General features: G+C 36.5%; 1 protein-coding gene and 1 long non-coding RNA gene across 5 annotated transcripts; both read right to left on the reverse strand.

Moving 5' to 3' along the window:
• Positions 1–3932: 3932 nt before the first annotated feature.
• On the reverse strand, positions 3933–20567 carry ANXA1 (annexin A1). Of its 4 annotated transcripts, none has more exons than XM_064404591.1 (14): positions 20304–20567; positions 19169–19315; positions 15675–15750; positions 14175–14268; positions 13293–13387; positions 12480–12593; positions 11800–11890; positions 10756–10835; positions 9762–9818; positions 8369–8462; positions 7725–7820; positions 6675–6733; positions 5687–5809; positions 3933–4302 (listed from the first exon to the last, which is right to left on the reverse strand). In XM_064404591.1, the coding sequence occupies exons 3-14, from the start codon at positions 15738–15740 to the stop codon at positions 4243–4245; spliced, it is 1029 nt and encodes a 342-aa protein (XP_064260661.1). In that variant the 5' UTR covers positions 15741–15750; positions 19169–19315; positions 20304–20567; the 3' UTR covers positions 3933–4242. The 4 variants fall into 4 exon arrangements, with proteins under 4 accessions (XP_064260661.1, XP_064260659.1, XP_064260662.1 ...); XM_064404589.1 differs by having other exon boundaries at positions 15675–15753; positions 20304–20566; XM_064404592.1 differs by lacking the exon at positions 19169–19315.
• Positions 20568–23277: 2710 nt separating this feature from the next.
• On the reverse strand, positions 23278–26790 carry LOC135291398 (uncharacterized). The gene is made up of 3 exons (XR_010354202.1): positions 26579–26790; positions 25894–26147; positions 23278–24748 (listed from the first exon to the last, which is right to left on the reverse strand). It is a non-coding gene; the product is annotated as an uncharacterized LOC135291398 (long non-coding RNA).
• Positions 26791–27127: the final 337 nt, after the last annotated feature.

Below are 27127 nucleotides of genomic sequence, written 5' to 3' on the forward strand. Positions count from 1 at the left end.
GAAATAAGCAAGTATTTGGAAGTAATATGACCAATTTAGAAATCAAAAGCATTCAATTTGCCAATAAAATCATACTAACTGAAATGTTCAGTGAAAAGAAATATGTTTAAAAACTCCTAATCATCCCCATAATTAATGACTCCACAAAGAGTGAAGAGCTTCACTGTAAAATGGCAGAAATAGCAGAAGAACCTTTACCATTCAACTGGACTTCTTGAAGCCTGCCATAACCTCTCAAGAAACTTCTAAGACCTTTGTTAGTTGTTTAGCAGCCAAGTTCTAGCATTGGTTAGAATATGGCAAGAGATGGTTGTGGAAAAGGAGAAAGTGTTGAAATTTAAAATGGATAAAATGGAGCAGTAAGAAATTAAAAAATTTTCTTCATACATTAAATTACGTTCATCAACGATCTTGCAAAATCATCTGGCAATTTTTTTTATAATGACCTACAACCACTTAAAGCAGATAAGAGGGAAGGACTAAGCAGAGTTTGAAAGAGGCAGAATAAGTTTAATTGCCAATATAAGTTATTCTTGCCAGTCATGAACGCATTTTATGCAATACTTACCACCTGCAACTGCTCAGAAAACCTCTGCTGAGTGAATAATTTAATGTAAATTTCAGAATAGCATAATCAAGGAACATACAAGAATTAAGTTCTCCCTTTCTTTATTCAGACAATGCTAAAAATATAATGATTCATTGGTTTAGGAATAGTATAGAAAATAATAATAAATATAAAAATGGGCACCTTGCCCACCACTTTTGTAAATCTGAACTCCTTAGAAGCAGTGTGTTTAGCTTTTCTATATTTAGTCCCAAGAAGGCGCTTGAACAGGTTGGAAAGCAAGACATTAAAACTGAAGCCCAGATTTGAAAGTATCTTTTTGTCTACATTATTCCAATGATTTGAAGCAAAATGTTCATACAATAAAAGCACCTAGCAATTGATAGAATTGGGCACAGGCCACCTCTAGAATGAAGATGGAAAACCAGATTAATTTCCTGAAACAAATTGATGTAATTTTATCTTTATGCTAGATAAACACACAGGGCTGTTTAGCTGTATCACCTTGCCATTGCACCTTCTGTAGTCATGTCTACCAGAAGTTCCCCTTTCTTTGCCCAAGTCTGCTGAATAAGAGAGACACACCACATGATGGATGAGTCTTGCAAGCACAAGGTTTGTTGCAAACACCCATATATGTTTGCTACGGTTTTAGAGAGGTCTGGTGATGTGTTAGGTTTGGAGTTCTTTTTCATGTTCTACAACTGTGTCAGTCATTTGAGAAACTTCTCTTTGCCCCTCCCCTTGAGAATACATCTGCTAGTTCTTTTTTCTACTTGTTCTTTTTGAAACCAGTATGCAAAAACCGACACTGGAGCAGGGGGGAAATAGAAAACCCCCTGTTTTCCATGATACGCTGAACTACTTTATCTCTCTTCATTATGACAGTTCAGAAACAGTGTCAGTATTTGACCTTCCGCAGTTTGAGACTGAATTTCTGTTTAAATACTATCCTTTGTCCTTATTCTCGACAGTCACAAGGTGGCACCAGAGGTCAAATTTTTTGAAAATGCCATTTGGAAACTCGTAAAACTTCTTCTAGACTCCTGTAAATCCATTATTTGTTTTTTGAGGGCAAAGCCATAAAGGGTCAGACAAGCATTCACAGTGAAAGAGAACCTGAATAATCTGTCCAATGCATGCAGCAGATGGCAAACCATAAAGTAATAAGAAATTAAATGTGACAAATGTAGCATTTCAAGCGTATTTTATTAAACGTTTGTGAAATAATTAGTACTATTTGAAGGAATGCTTTTCCAATATACTTCTAAATTATTTCAAAGTTACTAGCCCTTAAGAAAACTTTTCCTGGTGAATATGCAGGGTGACTAATTTACATATTTGTGTTGAAGTTGCACCCTCACAGTAGTTTTCTGCTGATAGACTACAAGTGTACAATGATTAAAAAAATAATATTTCAGTCTTCTTATTGCCTTTCTTGTGACCCTTTTGTCTCCACCCCTCCTACCAATTTACAGCAAAGCAAGGAAACCCTTCTCATGAATTTCACTATGGCCTTTACTGTAATTACTGACATTCCCCTGACACTTCCTCTTGATTTCACCACTCACTTCACCTCCATCACCTGGTCGGCCACTCCCTATCAAGTGGATCACCATTCCTCACACATCTGAATGCAATTCAAATTCTAATACATGACATTCCAATAAAATCCTATCTTACTGGTTTTGAAACATAACAGGCTCCATTGTTTCTATTCCATGTTCACAACTGATCAAAAGCTTCTTTATTTTTGTAGCTTGTTATGAAATACCTGCCCTGTCTCAGAAGAGGGATTCATAAATTGTGCTTCACTAAAATAGTGGGGAAAATTTCAGCACTGTGTCCCAGCAAGCCTTCCTCTGGACAGTCTGAATAAGCAATAAGTTCTTTATAATACAACATTGCCACAGTTGACTTTTTGATTTTGAGGTAAGTTTAGAAAAAATGTTCTTTTTATTTTGCCTTTCTTATCTTTCCTTAGTATCTAATACTGGTTGGGAAAACAGGAGAAAAACTGTAAATATACTCCCTTGGTACAAATCTGGTACAAACCTTCCCATGCCTGAAGACCAGCACAGAGAGAAGCATGCTACTGAACAGAGTCCTTAGGGACTTATTAAAACTCATTTGCAGTCATTTTATGTGACATTTTCTCCTTTGATGCAAAAAGATAGGAACAAAAAAATCAAAACCACCTTTGATTACTAGTCTTCTGTGGTAATCCATTTTATCTTAATAACAATCTGACTAGAGCTAGCGTATGTAGTCTTACATTTTACTTACATTTCACTGCTGATGCTGTTATTAATTTGCATTGAAAATGAAGATTATTTGTGCTGGTCCATTTAATTCTCTGTCTCTCCCCTTTACCATACAGCATAGCTCTTTAAGACAAGGACTGTCCTTCTTAATGCAAGGAAATTACCTTTCCATTTATGTCAGCATAACTAAAAATCTTGGTTTATTTTGTTTTTTGTTTAGAAACACCTCTCACTTCCACTCAGACCATCACAGGGACTTCTGGCAGTGAAATAGATGGTGCTCTGTTTCACAAGCATTAACCTCAGTCCCATTTTTTGCAGTACAAAAGTTTCCAGACTACAGTAAAGGGCTGCAAATTTCCATGGCAATAAATAGATCACAACATACAAAACAATTGTGAAATAGCCATATGAATGGAATTTTCTAAAAAGTTTGGTTTTTTAAACTTTTAAGGAAGTAGTCTCCTAACTGTACATAAACTTGTGCCTCTCAGACAAAAGTGAATGCATAGGAGGATTGAGCTCGCCTGCAGTAAGGCTGTGACTTCTCCTTGATACACCACTACACAAACCAATCCGTCCTCTTCAAAACAATCAGCATTTGCATTTTAGAAGTAGACAAAAATAGAATACAATCAAAATGCAACTACCTCTGACTAAGATGCATACATACAATACTTTAATAAATAGTGAAAAACCTTAAAATTAGGAGAAGTTCTTTGAATGCAGCAAAGCAGAGTAAACATTTCTTCTGTTGCATGATCTGGCAATGCCCCTGTAATCAGATAACACCTGTTCTCATACTACTAACATGTTTAACTTTATCTTCTCCTTTATTCTAAATGAAAATTCTATGTGCTCCCTCATTCCCATTTGGAAGTTGAATAGTGAAGCTGGACTTTCACAAAGGACATGTTTCTGCTGAAACCCCATTGCACTCTGCCAAAAAGAAATCTTACGTAGATCAGAGCTATACTTGATATTACTACATTATTTTTTGATTTCGATGCTACTGATTTGCCCCCTCACATACACTGCACTTACACAACTTGAAATTAAATGCAGAATAGCAACAAAGGATATACAAAGTTACACATGGCTGAATTTTATTTTTAAAAGTTTATTTGCTTAGCATAGATGAAAACTTTACCATTTTCATAATTAATCACATGACTAGAAACTTGGAGGCATTCTTTCATTTAGGATAAATAATAGCAACCAGAAGTAATGAAGCTGTCCAGAGCAAGGGTATTGAAAAAAATATTCTGGGTTACAGGTTTTTAACATAACATGTATACACTAAGTGCCATTCCACAGAAAACTCTGTGTGTAAAGACTGTGTTTAATATAGACATGCAAATATAAAGATTTTCAGCAACTGGGCTTGTGTGCATTTCAGGAACATGAAACTTAGTTATCACTTCCACATAAAGCCACCATGATGGTTTCATAATCCCCTTTGAGTTCATCCTGTAAATTTAAGCATAAAAACCCAAAAAATGTTAGAATAATGGTCTCAAGTAAAATAATTTTTAATTAACATTCAATATACATTGATCAAGTATCAGTCCTCCATCTACATAAATTAATCCCTTGATAAAACACAAGTTGGCCACAGACTGAGCTGGAACCAAGCACCATCACTGAAGTTATCTGTATGATCTAGAAATAAATGCATGCATTTCCAGAGTGGAGCTCAGGAAGACAAGGCTAGTAAAAATGTTGGGAGGTCTAGTGGCATAAGTGACAAAGAGAAGCACAGAAGAGTTTTACCTACCCAGGAGCTTAAGGTTTTACTCTAAATAAAGTGAAACTGTCTTTCTTGATCAGTGGTGTCTAATGTTCATTAATATTAAAACACTGTGTATACATATTGTGTCTAGGAGCATCTCAAACAAAGGCTAACAGTATACTGATACTCTGCTTACCATGGGATTGCTTATTCAGCTTGGTAAAAATGGATAATATGCATTAAGTACACAGTGTAATTGCTACATGCACTTCTTGTTTTCTCTAATTTTAATCTTGTTTTCAGAGGTATACGAATTGTTTAGTGTAGCCAAGCTATACGTCAAGACATTTGGATGCAATCACCACTTTGCAGCATGATGAGGCGGTGTAATTACATAACAAATTACAGGTAACACACATGCTTAAGGGAAGATTAAAAGTGACCTAACTGAAAAAGTAGCAGACATCAATAAAAATCCAAAGGGAATTTTCATGAATGCAGGGAGTATGTTTCTATTCCAATCAAAACTTTTTTTTTTGTAATATCTACTACTCTCCACAAAGATGCTTTGCCAGTTCAGCTTTCTTCAAGTTCCTCACCACTTGAATTTTCTGGAAAGAACATTGGGTGGTCAGTCCCTTTTAACAAAATATTTTTGTTAGCTTAACTCATTTACTTAGGTCATAGGGAAAACAGGCCAAATACATGTTAATAAAATTAAAAATTCACTTGCTGGAGTACCCCAAACATTAAAAGCCAATATCCAGTTGTATCAAATACCTCCTTTAGAGTTGTCATGGCAATCATCTCAACTCTCCTGCCAAGGCACTGCTTAAGTACAACAATTTGGGGATATTGTACTCTCCTTTCAGCTCTTGGATTTGACTGTTAAGGGGATATCCTGAGACAACTACTATTTCTATAGCTCTTTCAACAACTTGGACCTGGAAAGGAATTAGTTCTCCTAGCCTGTGCGCCATTGGAAACATAAGGTACTCATCTACAATGAGCTATGCAAGATGAACTGGTGACTGAGGAGCAGAAAAGTTAACAGATCTTTACTGGATGTCAAAAATCACCTGGTTGCTTTGTGTTTCATGTGTCACTTGGGAGAAAACCTACCATAATGGCCTGGCGGAGGGAGATGCCATACAGACTCTTGTAATAGCCTTTGATCTCGTTCATGTCCACTTCATGGCGTGAAACCATGATTCTGATGAGGTCTTTGTGCCGGGTCCCAGCACCCTGTTAAAAGAAAAAAAGAAGAAAGGGGGAGAAAAAGGAGGAGAAAAAGAATTATGCTACTCTTGTCACTGAAATACCTTTGGTCAAGTTCTGTATGTTAATCCATCAGACTTTATAGATGAACATACCCCTTTCCTTTTCCTTTAGTATGTCTTGCAACAGGGAGGTCTCATATCCGCCCTATGAGCACAATCACTTCTGACAGACTACCTCCACCCTGTTGTTTTTAGGGTTTTTTAATATTTTTAAACATTTCTTCCAGCTGTTTCCTAAAAACAGACATCTTCTTCACTGTGCTTGCTTGACATTAGAGACAGCCTAGACTTTTACTGCCTTTTTAAATTACTCTTTTAATAGTGCAGTAATCTGCATTTTCATAATGTTTCACTCAATTTTTCCCATACTGCTCCTAACTAAGTCACAGGAGTTATGACAATATCTGCATACTAGACAGTTCCATGATCACCAGCTGCACCACTAACATGGGTTCCAAACCTGCCAGAAGGATCATGGAAATCTCATTATAGATTAACCTTCCACAAGGTTCCTACTAAGATCTGTAATTGCTCTCCTTTTGACTTTTTACTATAATTGTTTCATAAGAAGGGTTCCAGTCTGCTTCCTGTTCCTGTAAAAGATATGTGCAGATGGACAGATGCCCTCCTGAGCATATTACAGCAAACAGACAACTCCTCCAACAGAAAGTCTCAGGTTTCAAAGGAAGGAATAAAAGGAGTGAGAGAAATACTTTCAATTTCCCTCTGCAGTCTTCTAGCACACAGAGGGCCTAGAGACCTCTAGCTAACTTTATTTTCAGCTTATAAAGCACCTCATGTTTACAAAGAGGGATCTTTATTTAGATTACCTTCATCGCCAAATGGAGTTTTTCTGCAAAGAAAGCTGGCTTGCTTGTGGCACACTTTACTGTAATGAAGCAATGAGACAAGGTCACTTCTGCTATCCATGTAATAAAAGTATAATAAAATGCTTTCAAAACCCTTTCATTTTTCCTACCCACATACCCTATTTATGTACTTCTTTGCTGCCTTTCTTCATAATGTATGAGGACAAGAAGAATCATTCCTCTATTTGTTCAGAAAGCAATTCAGTCAGGGGAGAATAATTACCATAAAAACAACACATTTCTTCCTAGTTTACTGCCCTAAAATTAATGAAGGTGTTGCAATTTCCAAGAAGAAAAATGTAAAAACATTAATGCCTTCCATAGCAGAGCTGGAGGTTATAATTTGATATTCTGTAAACCAAGTTACAGTTCAATTTTGATATTAAGAGTAATCTGATGAAAATTGCTCTTTTATCCAAAGTGTGTTTGAATGTGATATAAAAGCTAAGAATAGGAGGAGTGCCTGATTTCCAATTACATCCCTGATCCATTGGGGAGAGGGAGTCCCTTCATTACCTTACTGTTCATGAACAACAGTCACTAACATTATATGAACATTTTCTTGAACAAAACCACTGAAGGAATTTTTTTGTTTTTAATAACCGATATTGTAAGTATTCTTGCAACATGAAACTCAGAGAAGAGTGGTTTTGGCTGAAGATGGGTTTAAAACTATTGGATTTTTGATACAAACTATACCTGTTTTGACAGCTTTTTTTGGCATATTGGTTTCTTATAAAGGTCTTCCTATGTTGGCAACTCATCTGTTCCCCTTAGAAGACTTTTCCAAATATTAGGAGAGGTATTTCTACTCATTCATCAACTTAACTGATTTTAGGTGTGTCAGTTAAATTGCCACAACTAGATTAGACTTTCTAAGTTTTTATTTAGCAAGCTTCTCAATGAAGCAGGGTAAGTACAGAACAGTTTCTGATCTGAGCAATTATGGCAGAAATAAAAGGTTAAGTTAGTCAGAACATACAGTAGGTTTCAATATGCAAAACCACTTACCAAGGGCAGTGAGGCAATTCTCAATATCACCTTTCAGCTCCAAATCCAGTACCTTGTTCATGTCGTGCTTGCTGTATTTGGTGTACTTCTGAAAGACTAAACAATGGGAAAGAACAGTATTCTCCCTGCACTCTCTCTGATGTATTCTGTCCTCACTGCTGCAGCAGAGGACTTTTTGTGGGCCATCTTTCTCACTTTCTTCAGACAGCATAGAGTAAAGAGCAGTGTTACTGCACATCAGTTACTGCAGATGGAGTCAGCATACAGAATGGGACTTAGGTAGGACGGAAGAGTTTGCTTCCCAATGGTTGGAGTAGAGGTGGCCAACTGATCACAGAGCCTGCGACACAGAGTGACAACCCCCTGTCTAGGGCAAACTGGCTAAGAAGCAAAACCACTTTGGGGAGCTCTCATTGCTTGGCATTGTGATCACAACCCAGCTGAGAGTCCAGTTTTGTCAGTAGCCTAAAATATATTGCTCATCTCTACTACTGAAAGAACAGCTAGGCTGCCAACCACACCCTTAGTCAGCAGGCATATTTCCAACTAGAGCAATGTCTTGATGATCTATATCTTCTCTGAATTCATGACCAGACGATGTTCAAAAATCACCCCAGAGAAGCATGAGGCTTTGTTCAACTTACCCCTTCGAAGATGGGGGTGGCTTCTTGTAGTAAGAATAGTTACAAACACACCAGTATCTGTTCCTTTCCTTTTCTCTCCTGCTTCATACAAGGCCTGTCATAAAGAAAAGAAGGATACAAGGTCAATATCAGAATAGCAAAATTCAAACAGGAATACTGTATTTTGAGGGCCATTGCTTGTTAGTAATGAACACTATCCCTTAACACGATCCAGATCAAAACACTACCTCAGACTAACTCCAGCTCTGTCAAATCGTACTTCATTTATGTCTTAATAGTACCTAGGGAACACAATGCAGCTAGAAAACATATTTTCAGACATTTTATCATCATCATCATCTAGCTTTTCTGGGTACACTACATTCTTGAATGAAGTTATTTTTCATTTGTCATGATAGCAGTCTGCATGAAAGCCTCAGGACTGGTAGGATTTCATAAGACTGACTAAATTATTTTTGCAACTAACTGGTGCAATATGCAGGAGAAACCTATGCACTAAGTACTTCCTCATCTTTCCAGGAGTGACTTTTACTTCCAGGAAAGTAAAAACCAAATCAGTCTCCTCCATTTTCCTCACCTCCTCAAACCTCTCTAAGAGTAATAATAAAAGATCTCCACACAGCATGAAGATTTAACACTCTGCATAAAAATAAACAGTACTGAACTTTTGAACTTTGTCATCCAGGGCTGATGACAGAACTAAACTCCTTATGTAACAGGAATTAAAGCACTATTTCTCAATGGCTTTTTCTTTGCTGAGTTTTTTTAAAAAAATCAATTTGAAGTCATGTAAACTTAAATTGTAACTGTGATCTAGCATTTTGTTGGTGAAAACTCAGCAAGGACTGCTAAGTTTTATCAAAGCAAATGTAGTCCCACTAATGCTGGAAGAAATAAAAAGATAAGATGCTTACTTTAGAATTATTGAGAAAATGACTGTAAAGTTTATCAATAATCTTGAAAGGTTCATCACTAAAAAGCAATGCCAATATCTAACATACTGCAGAGTTCACAATGGTCAGGGTATGGTAGCTGATTCTGAATATAGATAAGCACATCCTTTTTCCTTAATTCAAGAACTCTTTTATAAACAGAAGCAAGACTGGGTCTGATTCCTCCCCTTGTTGACTTGTACTTCAGATGGTCTTCATGCGTTTCATGAACTAGACGAGGCCCTGCAGAAATGTTTCTGAAGCTAGATATTAGGGTGAAGATCTAATTTCCTTCATATAATTAACTTACATGAACTTTGTGAAATACTACCTCCTCGGAAATGATTGCTGTATGACATTGAAATCTCTGTTAGGTCTGCAATGCACAGGATTCAGACAAACAGAAGAATCTCAAGTAAGTCAGAAGAAGCAGCTCTGCAAAATGCCAATTATGATCTTACCCTGGCATCATTGTCAGCAAGTTCATCATTCACATGAGGGTTTTCACATCGGTCAGCCTACATAAAGAGATAAATGAAATTTCACTGGTATTCACAATCATTCAGTTCATTAAAGCTCAACATTTGAGAGTTCTGCAGCACCACTCTCAAACATAACACAATACATAACTGGAAATAGGTGCAGTTATGTGAATCATCCTGTGAATAAAACTGTTGTATTTGTAATCAGAGAACATACTTCGACAGCCATCAGTGACTTATTTCTTAATTCCTACCTAAAAATTCATAGGAAGTATTTGTTTCTTGACATGAAACTACAGGCTTCAAACCTGTGATCTGCTCCCTCATGATCATTCAATAGACTCCTTTCAAGTTCATTTGAAATTTGTAACTGGAAGTCCAAACCATGCACATGGATGTATCAAAAAATCATCCTGTGTGCAAGTACAAGGTTCATATATGTACACTCAAAAATCAAATATTTATTAACTTTAAAAGGGTATTTTAATCTGGAAGGTCCAGTGTTTGAACTTAACTATTTTTCAATGCAAATTTGCGAAACACTTTGTCCACTTGTTAATTCCCTGCCCTTATCCCATTATCTAACTACTAGAAACATTCATTAACAGGAAAGAAAAAAAGTTTATTTCTCTAATTTTAAACATTTATTCTTTTACTAGTCAATTGACATGACATTATAACTGTTCCTTTTTCTAGTGCTTAAAGATAGCACAAAAAAAATTTAAAAGCATAATTGATTAAAAAGAAATATTGTTTTACAATAAAGTTTTTAAAAGGTGTTTTAGATAAAATCTCATTATATTTTGTTTAAGAACAGTTTCTAATGGTCTAGGATTTGAAAGTTTTAAAAGGCAATGCAAAGAAATAAATATTTCATAAATCTTTATTTATTGCATTTGTCTCTAAAGTAGTCTTGAGAACATTGATTTTTGATTATAGATATTGTCACTCCAAATGCTTAAGCATAGCATACCTTGGCTAGAGCAACCAAAGCCTTTTGAAAGTCTCCAGATGTGTCAGAGATGATGTCTTGTGTCAGATCTCTCTTCAGCACTGCAATCAAATAGTTTGTTTTGAAGTTATCAACTAAGTTGACTACATCATCTTTAAAGGTCCAGTCAAATGACTCTAGGATCTTTTTCAGTATTTTCTTAATTTCCCACTTTAAAATGCCCACTAGAAATATGGTTTTCTTTTCATTTGGCTTCAAGTAAAGGAGTTTATTTGTAACATATACTTTAAATCCTGAGATGTGCTTGAAATTGGAGATTAAAACTAAAATGTGCTGAAAAATGTCCTTCTCCAAGGTCTTGTGGGTAGCATTATCTTGGGTTTCTGCTTGTAAAATACACCAACCTTGTTTTGAGCCTTTTTCTTTTTCCTTCTTACTTCTGGCTGTTCTTATCAGTATAGAACTCAAACACAAAACTGTCCCAAAAAATCAAGCTTTTAATATAGGCATCTAAAAAGAAATGTCTTGGCTAAGTTACCTCATCATCAAAGAAAACAGAATTTAATCAGACAATACAGTAAACTCAACAAATAAGAGACACCATATTACACTGCAGTAATATCTTCAAGTAACTTCCCCTTGCAGTTCACTGGTGTTCCTAGGGCTAACACATCTGTGTTGCTAACTCAGTAAGATTTTTTTTTCCCAAGCCTATGCTTTTTCTTAAAATATCAGCCAAGGTTTAGTTACAGGGGAAGAAAAGTAGCTTGTCTTTGCACTCATCCAAGAAAACATCTCAATGTGTCTCATTCCATGAGACATCCACAATCCCAGCAGTAGTGATGTACCTTTTCCTTCACTATTGGGATCAACAGGTCAGCAAAAGTCACCGTGATCTCTCTCACAGCAACCCTGTCAAATTTTTGTGAAGCTTCATTTGCCTCCTATTTTGTTCTCACCTCCTCATACTAAGAGATGTTGTGAATCTAATGTGTCTGCTCTACGGTTATACAACGGTATAACTTCTTTCTTACTTCTTAATACTTCTTTCTTGCTCTGAATTACCTTCCTTGTAGTATCTGCTGGCTTCTCTGATCTCTTGGTTGGTTCTTGAGGCCAGAATCTCAATTAAGGTATCTTCATCAGTTCCAAGCCCCTGACAAAAGTGATTGAAGTTTTAGAGATGTTATTCAATAGAACAAACTTAAAATTCTTAACAGAAATAAGATGAAAATCATTGGTTTGGCTTTGAAGACACCACATGGAAAGAGAAATAAAAATTTAAAAAGTTGTGCTTCCCTATTATGTAATTTCAGCTCTTTTGGAATTCAATTTTTCTCACATTAAATACACTGGTGCCAAAAAGAAATGCTAGAAGGATCAAACAGTACACATAAAAGATACAAATGTAAAATCTATGAAGAAAAAATACCTCCTTCCTTTTTTTTTTTTTCTTTCTCCTATGTAAACATTAATGTATGTGCTATGGCTCCCATTAGCAACCAATTTTCAGAAGGCAAGAAAGAGTTCATTCTCTCAAAAGAATCTCCTTCAACTCTGAAATTCAGCAGGGATTACTGGGTCTTGTTCTCATAAACTGAGTTGCCAATAAAAATTTATTTATCAAAACAAAGTTAAAATAAAGATAATGCACAAGCCTTGAAATCTATGTCCAGTGTTACTTACAGGCCTTGATAAGTACAGATGTTCTTTAGGAAAATTTTTCTCTGAAGATTTTGCCTTACCTTCATAGAGGCTCTTAATTCTTCAGCATCAAATTGAGCTGGAGTTTTCAGCAAAGCCACAACAACATCTTCTAGATGGCTTTTCAGAGCTTTTTTCAAAGCCTCTTCTAGGCTCTGTTTCAGGAAGAATAAGAAACACACCAAGTTAATGAATGGTGGAAGTGTAGTTGCTCTTCAGCTGCAGTCCAAAAATTAGTCTGACCTCTGATCAATCTAAGTGTACATCATTCCTACCTCTAATAGAAAGAATTATGAAGCCCTACTTCAAGTTTCAGGTTTGTCACATTTGACACTTTACATTAATTAAAGTGTCAGGCAAGGTTTTTCAGTAAGTATTCTGGAGTGCTTTCACACATTGCAGTTCAGCTACATTGAAACATTTACAGCATCAGAAGAAGACTCAAAAGAGGCTGCTCGTTCTTCAAGAGAAGATAATTTCATATTACTCTTACAATTATGACTGAGTTGCTTATTTGTGTAACATTTGAATTCATCATTTACTGCATGAAGTTTGAAGTGAACATATGTAATATCATCCTAAACAAAACCACAAGTTCTGAAGATAAAGGTTATATTCTAATTTGACCTAAATTTAAGTGGGGTGAAAAAAATTTAAATCTGGTTTATTCTGCTGCCTATCCAAAAAATGTAAAATCACTAGAAGCCCTCCCTATAGCCCTTGGGGAAGAGTGTTATGGTTCTACAACTCTCCTATACTACTCGGTATTCTATCTTTACTCATCTATACTATTTGAGCCAGGAGAAACTTTGATATTCTGAGTGAAAATTAAGCTTGGTTTGAACATACTTTACCTTTCCTTTAGCCTGCTGATAGGCAGCTTTGATCTGCTGTCGCTGAGCATTTGTTCTCTTTGTCAAGATGTCAATAATGGTGGCTTCATCCACACCTATGAATAAACAAACAAAATTCCAATATATTCAAAAGATATACATCATTAAGCCAGTTTTTTTAATTATGATCTACTTTATTTCATATTTTTATTTTTTTATAAGCTCAAATTTAACCAAAGGAAAAGTTGTTATTGTCTACAAACTCACAAGATTAGTTGTACAGCTAAGAAACCAAATAAATAGATCCATCTAGGACACAGAAATTTCATAAAAAAAGTCTTAGAATATTCTGAGTGTAGATCTTCCACTAACCTGAAAAAATCCTAAAAAACTCCAAACAAACAGAAACCCACACTAAAAAAAAAAAAATAGATGACATTCTCCTTTAATCTCGGTAAGTCAAACTGGAAAACCTTTGGAAGCGCAGACAAAGTGCCAAATGTGATTTTCATTAAAAGAGAGATATGCAACAGAAGCATACAATATATTATCAGTATAATCACTGCCTCTTGCAGTAATGCTATGGAAATCAAGCCAAAAATTATTAGTATGGTATGTTGCAATATTATTTCCTTCCCTAGAAATTACATTTTTTCAACCCTTCCTTCAACATATTCAAGAACTTCAATATAGCATAAGGTCTGAAACCATAATACATCAGGCTGTCAAAGAGTTGAGATTCTTCATCAAGTGGCATAATTGAATGTATTGCCAAGCTTTTAAAAGTAGAGGCACCTCTCCCACTTGCTACTGCCTCTTGCTCCCATATATTATTCAGTGCTATTCTCAAACTTTTCTAAGGAAGAGTCCCAGTGTAGAAAGTTAAATAATTACTCCTTTTACCTTTTACAGTAATAGCTCTGTCTAAAGCAGCAACATCAGCTGATGGATCAAAATTTGGGTATGACTGCACTCCACGGATACCTTTTGAGCTCTTCTGCGGAGGGAAAATAAACAATAAAATTTAAAACAGAAACAAGAAAAATATCTTATTACAAGACACCACTAGTTTAGCTAGGTGATTCACAATCCTCAATAGTCTCTCTTGTTATAAAAATTAGTATTTCAAATTTTTTAATCCTTTGCCATTAAAATAAAATATCCTGAAAAAAGTTCAAGGTTTTATGAATACATACTTTACATACAACAGTTTGTATTGAATTTTGTACACTTCTAGCATCTGATAATTAAATGTTCATCTCCCTACACAATTGTCTCACTAAGAGTTGTAAGACAGCTGACAGATTGCATACTTAAATCTCTAGCATAGAGATACTTAAATTTCTGCATCTTAAGTCTCTAGCATAGTTTTCAAGAGATCATTGCGTCTTGTGTGCTAAGTCAACAAAGGAATGTGACTGTCCCACTGCCTGTTTCTCAATCTTGCAGGCCGACCTTTGTACACTGGTTTCCATGCCAAACTTATCTGCCAGCAATATAAAAGTCTCTGTAACCACCATAGCCAAAAATGTCTCAGGACCCTGGGAATGGAAGGGGAATAGGATGGTGGAGCCAAAGGTTTATGCACAAAATGTTGTGGAGTCAAAATTACAAAATCTACAAGAGCAGAAAACTTTTGTTTGCTGAAATTTCCCCCATATAATTTTGTTTTCAAATGGTAAGTTTTTTGGGGAACTTCTGTCATTTCACAGGGTACTGCTTTACCTTTGCTTCCATTTCAGTAGCTTCACCTCATTATCACAAAGATTCTCCATATCATCCTAGCACAGTAACTCCTGACTCCTCACAACCATAACCCTCCTTCTAATGTATAACTCATCTAATGTATAACTCATCGTCTGAGGTTTTTTATTATGTGCTGTGGCTTGTTCCACCATGAGCGTGACATATGATATGAAAGCTAGGATAAATACTAGTGACTTTACTTCCTCCTTTACATTCCTGGGCTCCAATTCATGGCTTCCTATACCTCAGCCAAAGAGTCCCTGGTTTTTTCACATACTTTATCCGGACATGTTCATACACATTCACAAAACTCAGCTTCAGATTACTACATTAAAGAAGCCGACCTGAGGGAATCAGTGACTGGCCACTGGGAGTTACCGTTTAATTCACATGAACTAGTTCTGCCAAGGAATTGATAACTAGACTGATAGGTGCAAATAAGAGCAATTTTTCATCTTGTAGCTAACTTCCTAGGTTATACGTTTACATTAGATTACACACCGCAATAAAATTAGGTTTCATTTCTAATCTGCTAGAGTTTTGCCACTGTTTTCCTTCAATTTGCATGTATGAAAGGTGTTTAGAAGCCTTTAAACCACTTGTTTACAAGACTACAAGAAAATAAGCATGGTGCTCTCAAAAGCTGATAATACTTACAATACATTCCTGCTCCTGGTTGTCAATGAACCATGCTTGCTTCAGAAATTCTGATACCATAGCCATGTTGATAGAGCTTCTGGGAAGAGATGCATCAAGTTACAAACAATTTTTCACCATTTTCAGCAACTCAAGATTTTCCACCCTCAAAACCACTTCTCTAGCATGACAACATGTTGTGGTTAATTGCCACAGGGTAACTGGCCTGTGCTATTGGAGGCAGTTAACTTTGGTGTTTCATGAGTGATGTGATGCTCCACAGCTGCTTGCTCACCCCTACACTCTTAGCTACTTTCAAAAGTTTTAGATAAGAACAGCAGAAGAACTATGCATGTGCTTACATTAGCATTAGCATTACTTACAAAGGGAAGTTACTAGAAACCAATTAGTTAATTTATCATCTATGCCCATTTAGTTTGATCATTCTGAAATTCACTGGTAAACAAGGGGTCTTGTCTCATCATTTACTGATGTTGGAGTTCTTGTGTATTATGTTAGGAAAAAACAAATTCCTTTGATAATATACCTTCATGTAATTTCTTTGACTAGACATTTTCTAAGGAAGACGAGTAAATCTGGATAGTTCTACATTGCTTTCTCTTACACATTTTCTACAAATTCTACATAATAATAAAAAATCATTACCAATTTAAGAAGAGGAAATAAAAGTAAGTTTTGCTTTTCACCACTCAGAAAGAAAGGTTTCCCAAAAGTCATTATGCAAAAAAGGAAAAAATAAGAGGTGATATAACATTAAGTACTCAAAAATAATGAATAGGTTGTTTAATAACTTCTTTTTTGGTAAGGGGAATATTCTGTTTGTTAGCTGAAATAGTGAAGAAATAGAAAGAAGAAATAAACGGTTTATCAAATAAAGTTATTCAAACAGGATTTTTTTTTAAAGCACTCTTCCTCAGCAAGTTCCAGGGAAGACTCGTTTTTAAAGCATACGTGTAAGCAATAACTATAGATAGTGTTGCTGAGTAAACAGGACTGATTTTGAAACTGGTGTTAAGAGACAAAATTCTGTCTGCAGTCTTGGAGTACAGATCATATATATACAATTATAGAAAAAATGCGTTAATTATGCTGCTAACACACACCCTCTGTCCTGTAGGAAGGGCAGAGACCAGCCTTGACTCAACAGAAGTTGAGGACCAAGGAGTGCAGCTGCAGCCCAGCTCTTTCTTTCCCTCACAACAACACTGTAAAGCTTGCTTCTGCACTCAGCAGGCAAAAAAGTGACAAATACATCACAGAGCCTGCCTGTAGCTCTCTCCAAGGTAAGAGCCCTCTTTCCCAAAAAGCTCTTGCTTTGTTTGCTTCTCTCAGGAAGGAATTTAGCTCTGCCAGTGCTGCCAGAAAAGCTGAAACTGATTTCAAATCTGATTTGTACGTTATTTAGAGTAGGGATTCACTGATAAACCATGAGCAAAATATTCAGTCAGATTGATGGATCAACTTTTATGACCTGCTATTTATTCAGGATCAGAAAAGCATACTCACATCACAATTGCAACCTGCACTTTTCTCAAGCTGTCAGAGTGACTCCTGTGCCCTTCTATTGACAGAAGTTAGCAGGGCCAGATGAAGCATATGGTGCCCAAAATTCTGCTGCATTTTGTAACAGCACACATGAAGGCCTTATGCAGTGGGACGGAAACACTTAAAAGTCTCCATACTGGGTAGACTGAGTCATCAACGCTGGCATGTCCTGCTATGTCTGCTGACTGATTCACAGAGAACCACTCCAAACTATGAAACAAGATTCAGTCTCCCAGCAGCAGATCTGAGGTGTGTTTTGCCTGATAAAGTAACCCTTTTCAGGGAGAGCACATCCCTTCCTTCTACATATTCCCACACCCACCCTTGACACCAAGCTCTAAAGGTTTCCATGCCTTTGGGGCTGGCTGGAGAAGAAGGCTACTAGACTACACTAAATTTAGTTTATTAATCCTCTAAAACTTTGTTTTTCCTGGCTTAAATAATACAGTAAGAAAAAAATGTCTGTGCCTTAAAAACCGTAATTTTTTTTTTCTTTTGAAATAAAGACACTGGCATGCAGATCCGTCTATTTCCATCTAGTATAGAAATAATGCAATTTTAATATAAGTCAAAGTAGTCAACAGTCCTTGGGGGAAGCTGAAGATCTTAGTCTGCTTGAATTAGCTTTGCAAGGTAAAAAACCAACTTAATATAAAACTCTTCTTCTGTTTTGGAAGAAACTACAACTGATAAGGAAAATAAAAGGCTGGAATCTAGGAAGACAGCCAGCCCCCTGATAGAGACAAGGTCTTGCCCAATACTTTGTCCTAACACTCTAAAATGCAGAGATCATATAAACAGTACCTAGATCCAAGAGGGATACATTCAGTCCAAACGCTACTTTGATATAATAGGAAAAGGACTGAAGTAACTGTTGGAATGATCAACATCACAATGGGTTTGAAAAATTACACAGACATCCAGACTGAAAACCCGAACTGTTGTTTCACAAAAATCATCACAGTATTGCTCTCTGTCTGGCTCTTAATTCCCTGAAGATGTACCCTTCAACAGGCCCAATCATAAATTTTTAAGATTTTGAGAAAATACTTTATTAAAAATATTTAAAGATAAAACTATTTAAAGATAAAACTAGATTTTTACACTACAGTCTGTGTCAAATAACAGCATTTATCTATACTTATTTAATTATATAATGAAGCATGTCAGATGCCTGGTTACTTTCAAAGGCTCAATACCAGGATCTTGATGTAAATTATAGTCATGTCACCCAGTCAGAAAAACAGGCAAAAGATCTAATATAGTAATTTACTTTGCAGTGGAAAGTCTGCTGAATATGGAAACACCAGAGAGAAAAACAGTCTCATCCTTGTAAAAGTCTATAGAAAGATTTATCAGGAAGAACCCCAGATGATACAGTTTTTATGTGGCTTTGCCAAGTTCTCAGTCAGAAAAGTAGGATTTTGCTCTTATGTTTCTAAAACATTAGCTTGATTTCTAAAATTTGATTTCTAATTTGATTTCTGAGATTTGATTTTCATCACTTTCAGAACAATGACTCCTCTACAGTCATAGTGCAGCAAACTGATGTTGAAGTATCAACATCAGTTGATCAGTTGAAGTATCAACATCATACACAGCATAGTAGTTTCCTAGGAACTCTGGTTTTACTACACATTTCTACAGAAGCCTATTAAAAAGGCAAAGAGAAAGCATATGAAATGGTCTACTCCAAATAAGTTTGCTTTTGAAGTTTTAACTATTTTTTATTCCCCTTATTTAATTGCATTAAACAAAAGCAATAATTGCCCAAGCCCTTGTGTAAAATGTTCCAGAATGGAAAGAATTTCTCCTGCCTGCACCCGTCTTTTTCCCCTGACAGCAAGTCCAACCCACAGAAAGTTTACACCAGATCACTTGACAAATTCAGCACACAACTCCTAAAGTGCTGGGTCTACAGAGAGTAATAATGAACTACAAAATCCTACCTTGCTCCTCACGAACACTGCCTTGCAGGGCTGCACAGTTAGGAGCAAAGGAGCAGAGGGCTCTCAAAGCTTTTGTAGCCTGTGGAGGAAACTCCACCCAGCAACCAGTGTTTCCACAACCCTAGTAATCATCTGCAGCAGCTGTATCTGGGTGCCACCCAAAGTCGAGAAATATTAGGGAAAAAAAAAAAAAGGTCATTGCGAAACTATGTGCTGGCAAAAGTTTGAGCAGATTGCAGAAGGGAAAATACATGAGCAAGCCGTGGTAGCTCTTCTCTCTTGCCCTGACCACATTCCCCAGTTTTAATAAATTGCCATAAATATTTTTGGATCACATGATTAAATATTAAGAAAACAAAATCTGAGTAATTCTTTTCACATTTTAACGTCTGATATAATTTCAAAAGTGATTATATTAGGATATATCTTTGCTCAGTGAAACTTTTGAGAGAAGACATGGCGAAGAGTCAAGGCAGAATCCTCACTTCACTGAGATCCCATGGCTATCAGCTCTGCAGCTTTTGCATGTAGGTCCATGGCAGAAATAACCCAGGAATAAAACATGCCTAGTATTTCATGTAAATAACTTTTTTTTTTTAAAGAAACTCATGAAAAAAGGGAGACTTAATATAAGGGCAATAATTAGCCCTACATAACAGGGCTACATAATTAGGTAACCTACATAATTAGAAAGAGATTGAAACAATCAGATTAAACTCTGAAGTACAAAGTGAGAGTGATTTGCACAAGATAAGAGTATATCTGCTAGAATTGGTTTTCTGTAAGCATTTCCTTGCCAAGCCAGCACAGCACAACACCATCACTAGCATCTCAGATTGGCCTGGAGCATGATGCCCAGTGAAGAAATACCTATTGCTGAACCAGAAGTGTTTGCAATGGGCAGATAGGGCTCCGAGCAGACTTTCATCCTCCTTCTGCTGACTGGCTGCAATGCACAGTATGGCTCATCTGCCCCACATGAGCAGGCATGAAATGCAGTCTGCCCTTGAAGCCCATGTCTAACAATTAATTATATGAGGAGGAAGAGGAACAGACTGATGGTAATTATTAGAGGAAATCCTCACAAATTTCTCAAATGTTAAATAGCACACATGCACGTTCCAGCATAACTTACATCTTTCTCTGTACACTCAAATGTGTGCTGCTCAGAGTAATCTGCTCATCACATTCAATGAGGTCCCTATTCCAGCAGCCTAAGAAGAGAGCCTCCAGGAGTGCTAAGGACACCCCAGCCCCAGGATCTGCCCTCAGCAGTGGCCTCAGCCCTCATTCCCCACTTGAGTCACTGCCCTGCTCCCTTACAGAGGAGTGGGAGAGAAAGTGGGACCCAGCCTATGGGCTGATGGTCTGTGCCATTCCCAACCCCAGAGAGCTGCCAAATACATGCAGCTGGGGCTGCTTATAGTGCCCACCCCAGGTCTTTGCTCCTGGCTGGGGTGATGGGTAGGAGGGGCTGCCAAGCCCTGCCTGCTGACCCCCATGGGAACACTTCTGGCCCCCAGGGAGTCCCCAGCCCCCTTGACTCTCTGAGAGCAATTTTCTCTTATGCTTTGTTATTTCATTTCCCTCTGTACATTTAATATATCATTTGACAAAAGTATTTTAGATGTTTTCAGTAAACTGAATAATTGAAGGGGCCTACCAGTTGACAATGATACAGTAGGCATTCTGTCAGGTGTATGTTGATTTGTTTATTTAATTATGATATATGATGTACAGATTACACTAGTCCACCCAAATTCCATATCAGAATGACACTAGCAGTCTTATTTCACTTGGCTCAGGTGTTGGCCAGAATCTCTGTTTTTACTCTTTTTCTGGGACTGTTTCCCCTGTCTATTGATGAGCACAGCTAAGGGTAGGAATCAGTGTGCTAGAAGTGCAAAGTCCTACATGTTGACTCTTTTTTCTAATATGTTTTTTCCATAATCAGATTACTACCCCATGTTTATCATAGTATTTTTTAACTTCTGATTTTGTTCTTTTGTTTCTTGGGCTTTTAAAAAATCTAATTCTATTGTCTTTCCATGTTTCCACCTTCAGAGTGATATCGCAAGAAGGTACAATGACGTGCTGCTAGTCATTGAAGAAGCTGTTTGCATTTGCTTTTCCTTCTTAATGGTGGACAGGTGCTGATTGACTCACTGTCTTCCTGGAGCTCAGCTGAGTCACCATCTGCAGTAGAATGCTTTATTGTACAAAATGCTGCCACTTAAAAAATGCAGTTTTGCATTTGGATGGAGCTCTTAACAATTGTTTATTGTTAAGTTTTTAACTGTTACTCTGTCATTTGATTCATGAAGATATCACAGTTTACATATTGTTTATTGTTGAGTTGCCATTATTTATTCAGAAGTGGCAAAGCCACTGTTGTACAGGATTAAATGTCTCAAAAGTGACAAAAATAAGTATATTTGTTTACAGCATTCAATGCATAGAATGTAATTGAGAGAAAGAGAAATGTTCCATGAAAATAGAAAAGAAAAATGGTCATGTGATAAACTGCCAGATTTGGTCATGCCAAATATTTCTCTTAAGGCTAGTGATGACTCATCTCAGTTGGGAAGATGGTGTTTCCCCAAGTAATCCATCCTACACAAAATGATAGGAAAATGAGTCAGGAATTTTCATGGAGTTTGAGAGCGAGAGCAGCAGCCCTAACATCTATTTCAGAGGCTGCTATCAACCTGCTGTAACTCTGTGTTTATTCCACCCAAGGTGCCTTTAAGAAGAGTTAAGGTGGAGAAATTTAGGAAATTATGATTCTACCTACATGAAACCAAAGACCACACTTAACAAATGATCTTCAGACTGCCTATGAGATAGACTTTAAGAGAAGATTGATGCTCACAAGTTGCATTGGTATGAAATAGCATTATCCTGAGGGGGCTGCTGACAGTATGGTCAGGCAATAAATCATAAAACAGAGCTCTGCCTGTTTCATGCCATGACAGCCATCCATTTTGAACCGTCTGATAACAATCCAGAGCCAACTGGAATCTGCCTCTCTGATCTTTTGCCCCTTGTGATTTCATTTATCTTCAGTAGCTTTTATCCATTTCCTAAAAAACTGAGGAGGAACACATTACTTGATTTCTTTAGGCACCCAGAACCTGCAGCACAGCACCTGTACTCAGGTTACAGGCAACAGAGACATTAATATAGAAGATACAGATCCAAGAGGCCTACAGCAGGCCTATTGAAGACAGTAATACTCCCAAGAAGACACTCCAAAGATAATGCAGTGTTTTTACTATATACTTACCAATTCCTCTACAAATTCTGTTTCAGGATGTGTGTCTCAGTTACATTATTCAGAAAAATATCTTTCCTGCATATTGAGGTAAAGGACCTCCTCAGACCTTCATCTCTTCCTTTGACATACACAAGAGATAAAATATCAAATTCAGTGAGAACAGCTTCACTATCTATTCATTTGCACCTGATCGGCACAGTTCTAGAGTCCAGCTAGGTTGTGATTATGTGTAACCCTGTGATCCTATATTGTGGGCTGGAGGGATTCAAATTTAGACATACAATTTCTTTTTTAGTTTCATGCTTAAACAAAAAAAAATCATTAGACACAATAGGACATCCAAAACTGTATAATATCTCTTATGGATTCTCTGTTAAAGGTTTTATTTTTATTGTATTTGCCATTCAGATCATGTTTCCATTCTGAACCTCTTTGCAAGTCTGTAAATAGGGGAAAGATAGGGCAATATGCATTTGTTGATACTGATGCAAAACAAATCATAAATATTTTTGAGGAATCTTCCAATAAGGACTCATTTTATTTACACTGCATGAAATATTCAACACCTTTGTATTTTAACATGGATCTGCATTTTGTTATTGCCTCATGAAATACTGAATTAGCAATAATTGTCAGGCAGCAGGAATTCCATTGTGTAATCAAACATACATCTGCTTCTATAATCAGCTTTAATACTTACTGTTCTCTTAGTTGCAGTAAATACTTTTCTGCTGTTCCATAAATTTTTAGAAGTGTAATGGGATATTCTGAGTCTCATGGTTAAACATGGCTTGGCTACCCAGAAGACACAAAATGTTAATGAGCAGCCCCCTGCACAGAGAAATAAAGATAGCCCATCCTCTCATAGAAACAAGAAGAGTAGGCACATGAGAAATCATGTCAAGGTAACATCATTTTGGAGATTAGAAATCCCATTCAGTTTAAATGAACTCAAGTTCAGAGAAACGCTTCCAGAAGCTTTTCAATGTCACAGACAGCCTTTCAGACATAAACCTCTATAACTGTATGCTAAAGTAATTTAGATGAGGAAAATGTAGACCTTCTAGGAAGCCTCCTTGGAAAAAAATGTTGGAAGTCTGTTACGCATATCTCCATCCAAATCCCAGTAGAGCAAAACAGACCTGTTTGATGAAGAAGTTGTGACAAAAATAGAAAATTACAGTAGAGCAAAACAGTCCTGTTTGATGATGAAGTTGTGACAAAAATAGTAAATTACAGTGGAAGGTAAAACTCAGTGCACATTCGGGGTAATGTTCTAAGGCGATAAGAAAAAGTGAGAGTGCATATTTTACAGTCCTAGGCAGTGTACAATGCTAATCAGAGGGTGTAAATAATAACAGAGGAGTCATTTGGGTAAAGGGAACATAAGTAAATTTAAACAATTGTACTGTGCATAAAGGCTGTGGAAATGTCAGTGCCCATAATGGAGAAAACGTCCAAACATCCTCCCCAACAAAAAACCAAACCTAAACAAGAGAGTTAGTGGCATGTCACAACTGATCTTAGGAGGAAAGGAACTGGGCCATCTCTTCTAGGGAAACCAAGCAGCAGGATGAGCAGTCCTCTGATCTACAAGAGACTGAACCCTGCTGCACAATTAAGTGGTTGTAACTTCAAAGAAAGAAGAGACAACACTAATTAACAAAAATTTAATCAGCAGATGAACCACCTGTGGTACTGCAATATGCAGGTTAAATTTAGCCATCTGGGATTTCCCAGTTTATTTGGCATTCTGAAATTGATCCCTTGAAGTAGCTTTACATCTACTGCCATTTCTTGTGCCACTTTTTCTTTTAAAGAAAATTAATATTATAAACATGCCCTTAGCAAACTGTGCCCCTTTGAAAGACACTGAAATATACAAATACATTGTGCCGTTGAAATACATACCAGTGAGTGGATCTATTGATAAAAAAATTTCCAGGTTGAAATAGTAAAACAATAAAACCTATCTTATTCCCTATCTACAATGAGGAGTAAGTGTCATGCTCTGAATCTTCAGAATCATTTCAGTCAAGGTCATATTTTTTATGAGTGGCATAGCCCTGACTTGGGTCCCACTGTTATGAAGAAACAAGAATTACATAATAAGTGCATAGTAGTAAATCATGTTTTGCTCATTGTGTACATTGAAGGTGGGGTAGGAACAGTCATAAAAAACCTGAGGAAACTATACATTCCATTCACTCTTGTAACATCTTGTTCCCAGAATTTTGAGGGTGGCTTGTGGTTAGAAGTTTTTGGAGACTGCTTGGCTGTTACTCTTTCACTCAGCAGCTTACCTGCCAAAATTAGGAGACAGAAGTAATTCACAATTAGTCAGTGATTGCAAAACCGGTTTGCTTCTATGGAACATCAGAATAGTTTAACCTCAGACAAAATAAAACTTTTCGTGTACCTTTCCCTCAAATCTATACACAACCAAAGTGTTAATCTAAACTGCAGTATTGCACTTGAAAAAATAGTTTTCCTAACCTCCTCCATTTTATGTGGTTTTTTTTCCTCAATTTAAATATAAGTTTATTGTAGACTGTCAGCAAAATATGATTTGTATCCAGGAGATTTCCTGCAAGCTCCTGCATTGTGATGTTGAACAGGAATTCCTTATTGTGTTTCCAGGTAAAACCCCATAAAAATCCTGTTCTTTTTTTCAGTTTTATTCTGGACTGGATTGCCTCAAACTGCTGGGGAAGAAATACCACTAAGGCACAATGATGCAAGTCACAGTTATTAAAGGGAAATTTCAAAGAGTTTAAGCATGCTTCTGTTTCAGAGAGAACAAGGTTCAAGGCATGTTTGTATTTGTTGTAATTTATCCCATTATAGAACTGCCTAAAGGTACATAACTCAGACTTTGATTTGCATCTGATTTTCCTCAAAGGACAAAGATGCAGATGCAACATTTCAGATGTAGCCCAATTCTATACCAGTGCAAATTATTTATCCCTGGAGCTGCTATAAGTTTCTTAAGGTATTCAAACTCTTTGGGAAGATACTGAAGAACATGAAACTCCGAGCCACAGAAATTTAACTTCACATAATTATGGATGAACTATCGTGGATAAAAAATACGAGACAAGAGTGGAGTAGTGAGTCCCAATTATGCTAATTTAAGAAAAAGACATACAATGCAACTTTAAAAAATACAGGATCTTTTGAGGGGTGTTTTAAGTAAAAAGGTAAGGGCTTGTGAGGTAAAGATTTTTCTTAAAGTAAAATTAGCAAGAATACCAGCCAAAAGAAACATATTGAAAGGAGTGATTTTGAGATATCTGTGGCACTACCAGTCTGTTTTATTGTGTTTATTTAATAGCTAGCACAGTCACATTCTAGTTCTAGAATGGGACTACTACACAACCCTCACAGATTAAACAAAGCAAGAAACATCACAGTGAAAATTTAAAATTTAAGTAAAAAGCTAAAATACCTTGTTTAAATGCAAGTGGGAGTCTGTTATTTCCTGCTTGCTTTGCCAGTTTCTTCATTTAGCAATAGTTGTAGTGCTAATATTTTTTACATAATTTATTACTCTAAAAATAATTTGGAAACATAATCTGTCAAATATGCTTTTAGTTTTCATAAGATTGTGAATATTTAAAATAAAAAAACCCTAATTTTTTCAGATGGTTGATTTTTTCCTTCTTTTTTTCATTTTCCATTCTTTATTCCTTTTTTTGCCTTCTGTGGAAAGGAAGAGGAAAGAAAAAGGAAAGCAAAACTCCCCTTTGTTATCATGAAAAGAAAAATCACAAAATAGTTCATTAAAAAAAAAATACTCTCTCAGAAAAACCTTTTGTATAGGTCACATCATTATAGGTGTTCTTCACGTCCCAGTGAAGCGATAAAATATTCAAATTAGCACAGTAGAGCAAATAGTCATAGAAATTAAATCAGCTGTGGATTATTTGTACAAAGGTTCACAATGAATCTGCTTCCTGGAAACTCACAGCGAAACTGCTTGTTGAGTTAGTGATACCAACTTTTGTACTATAGTGATGCCTTCCTTTTGTACTATAATGTAAAGGCAAGTTCCAGGGTTTAGTCCTTTTTGTCATAGGGGTGGGGTACACAGCAATAGCAGTGAGGTAGAAATCCTGAGCCTTTGGACTCACCTGCCTAGGCTGGATCACGTCAACCTGCTGATTTCATTCTGTGGGGTTTTTTTGCAATTGCTAAATGGTACTTGCTTCTCCCTGTTTCTGCTACTCTTTTGCTCATATTTGTCCAGGAATATATCAGAAGTTTTGTGCCTGGAGTTATTCCAAGAGAACAGCATAGTTGACTTACAGTTCAAAATAACCTGCCTGTCTCAGCTGAGGCCAGTAACAGCATAATGACATAGGAAGTAATGAAAATGTGGGCTTGCTTTACCTTTAATTAGCACAGAAGGGAAATGGAAATACACTTCCTTGAAAACATTGTAAAAACCAGGGAAAGCTTTGTTCTAATGTAGTAACAACTTCATCTGGACTGATTTAATCACTCAGTTTGTATGAAATTAGAGCTGAAATGGTATAAATGGTATACCCCTTGTAACTCTAACAATTCAACTACTCCTGGAAGTGTAGCAAGAGAATCATGTTTTGCATTCTTGCAGCCAAACCAAGTGTGGAGATTTATAAATTATTCTAATTAAAACCTTCTCATTTTGTGGGTGTTTG

Source organism: Passer domesticus, chromosome Z (assembly GCF_036417665.1).
Source record: "Passer domesticus isolate bPasDom1 chromosome Z, bPasDom1.hap1, whole genome shotgun sequence".
Taxonomy (NCBI): Eukaryota; Metazoa; Chordata; class Aves; order Passeriformes; family Passeridae; genus Passer; species Passer domesticus.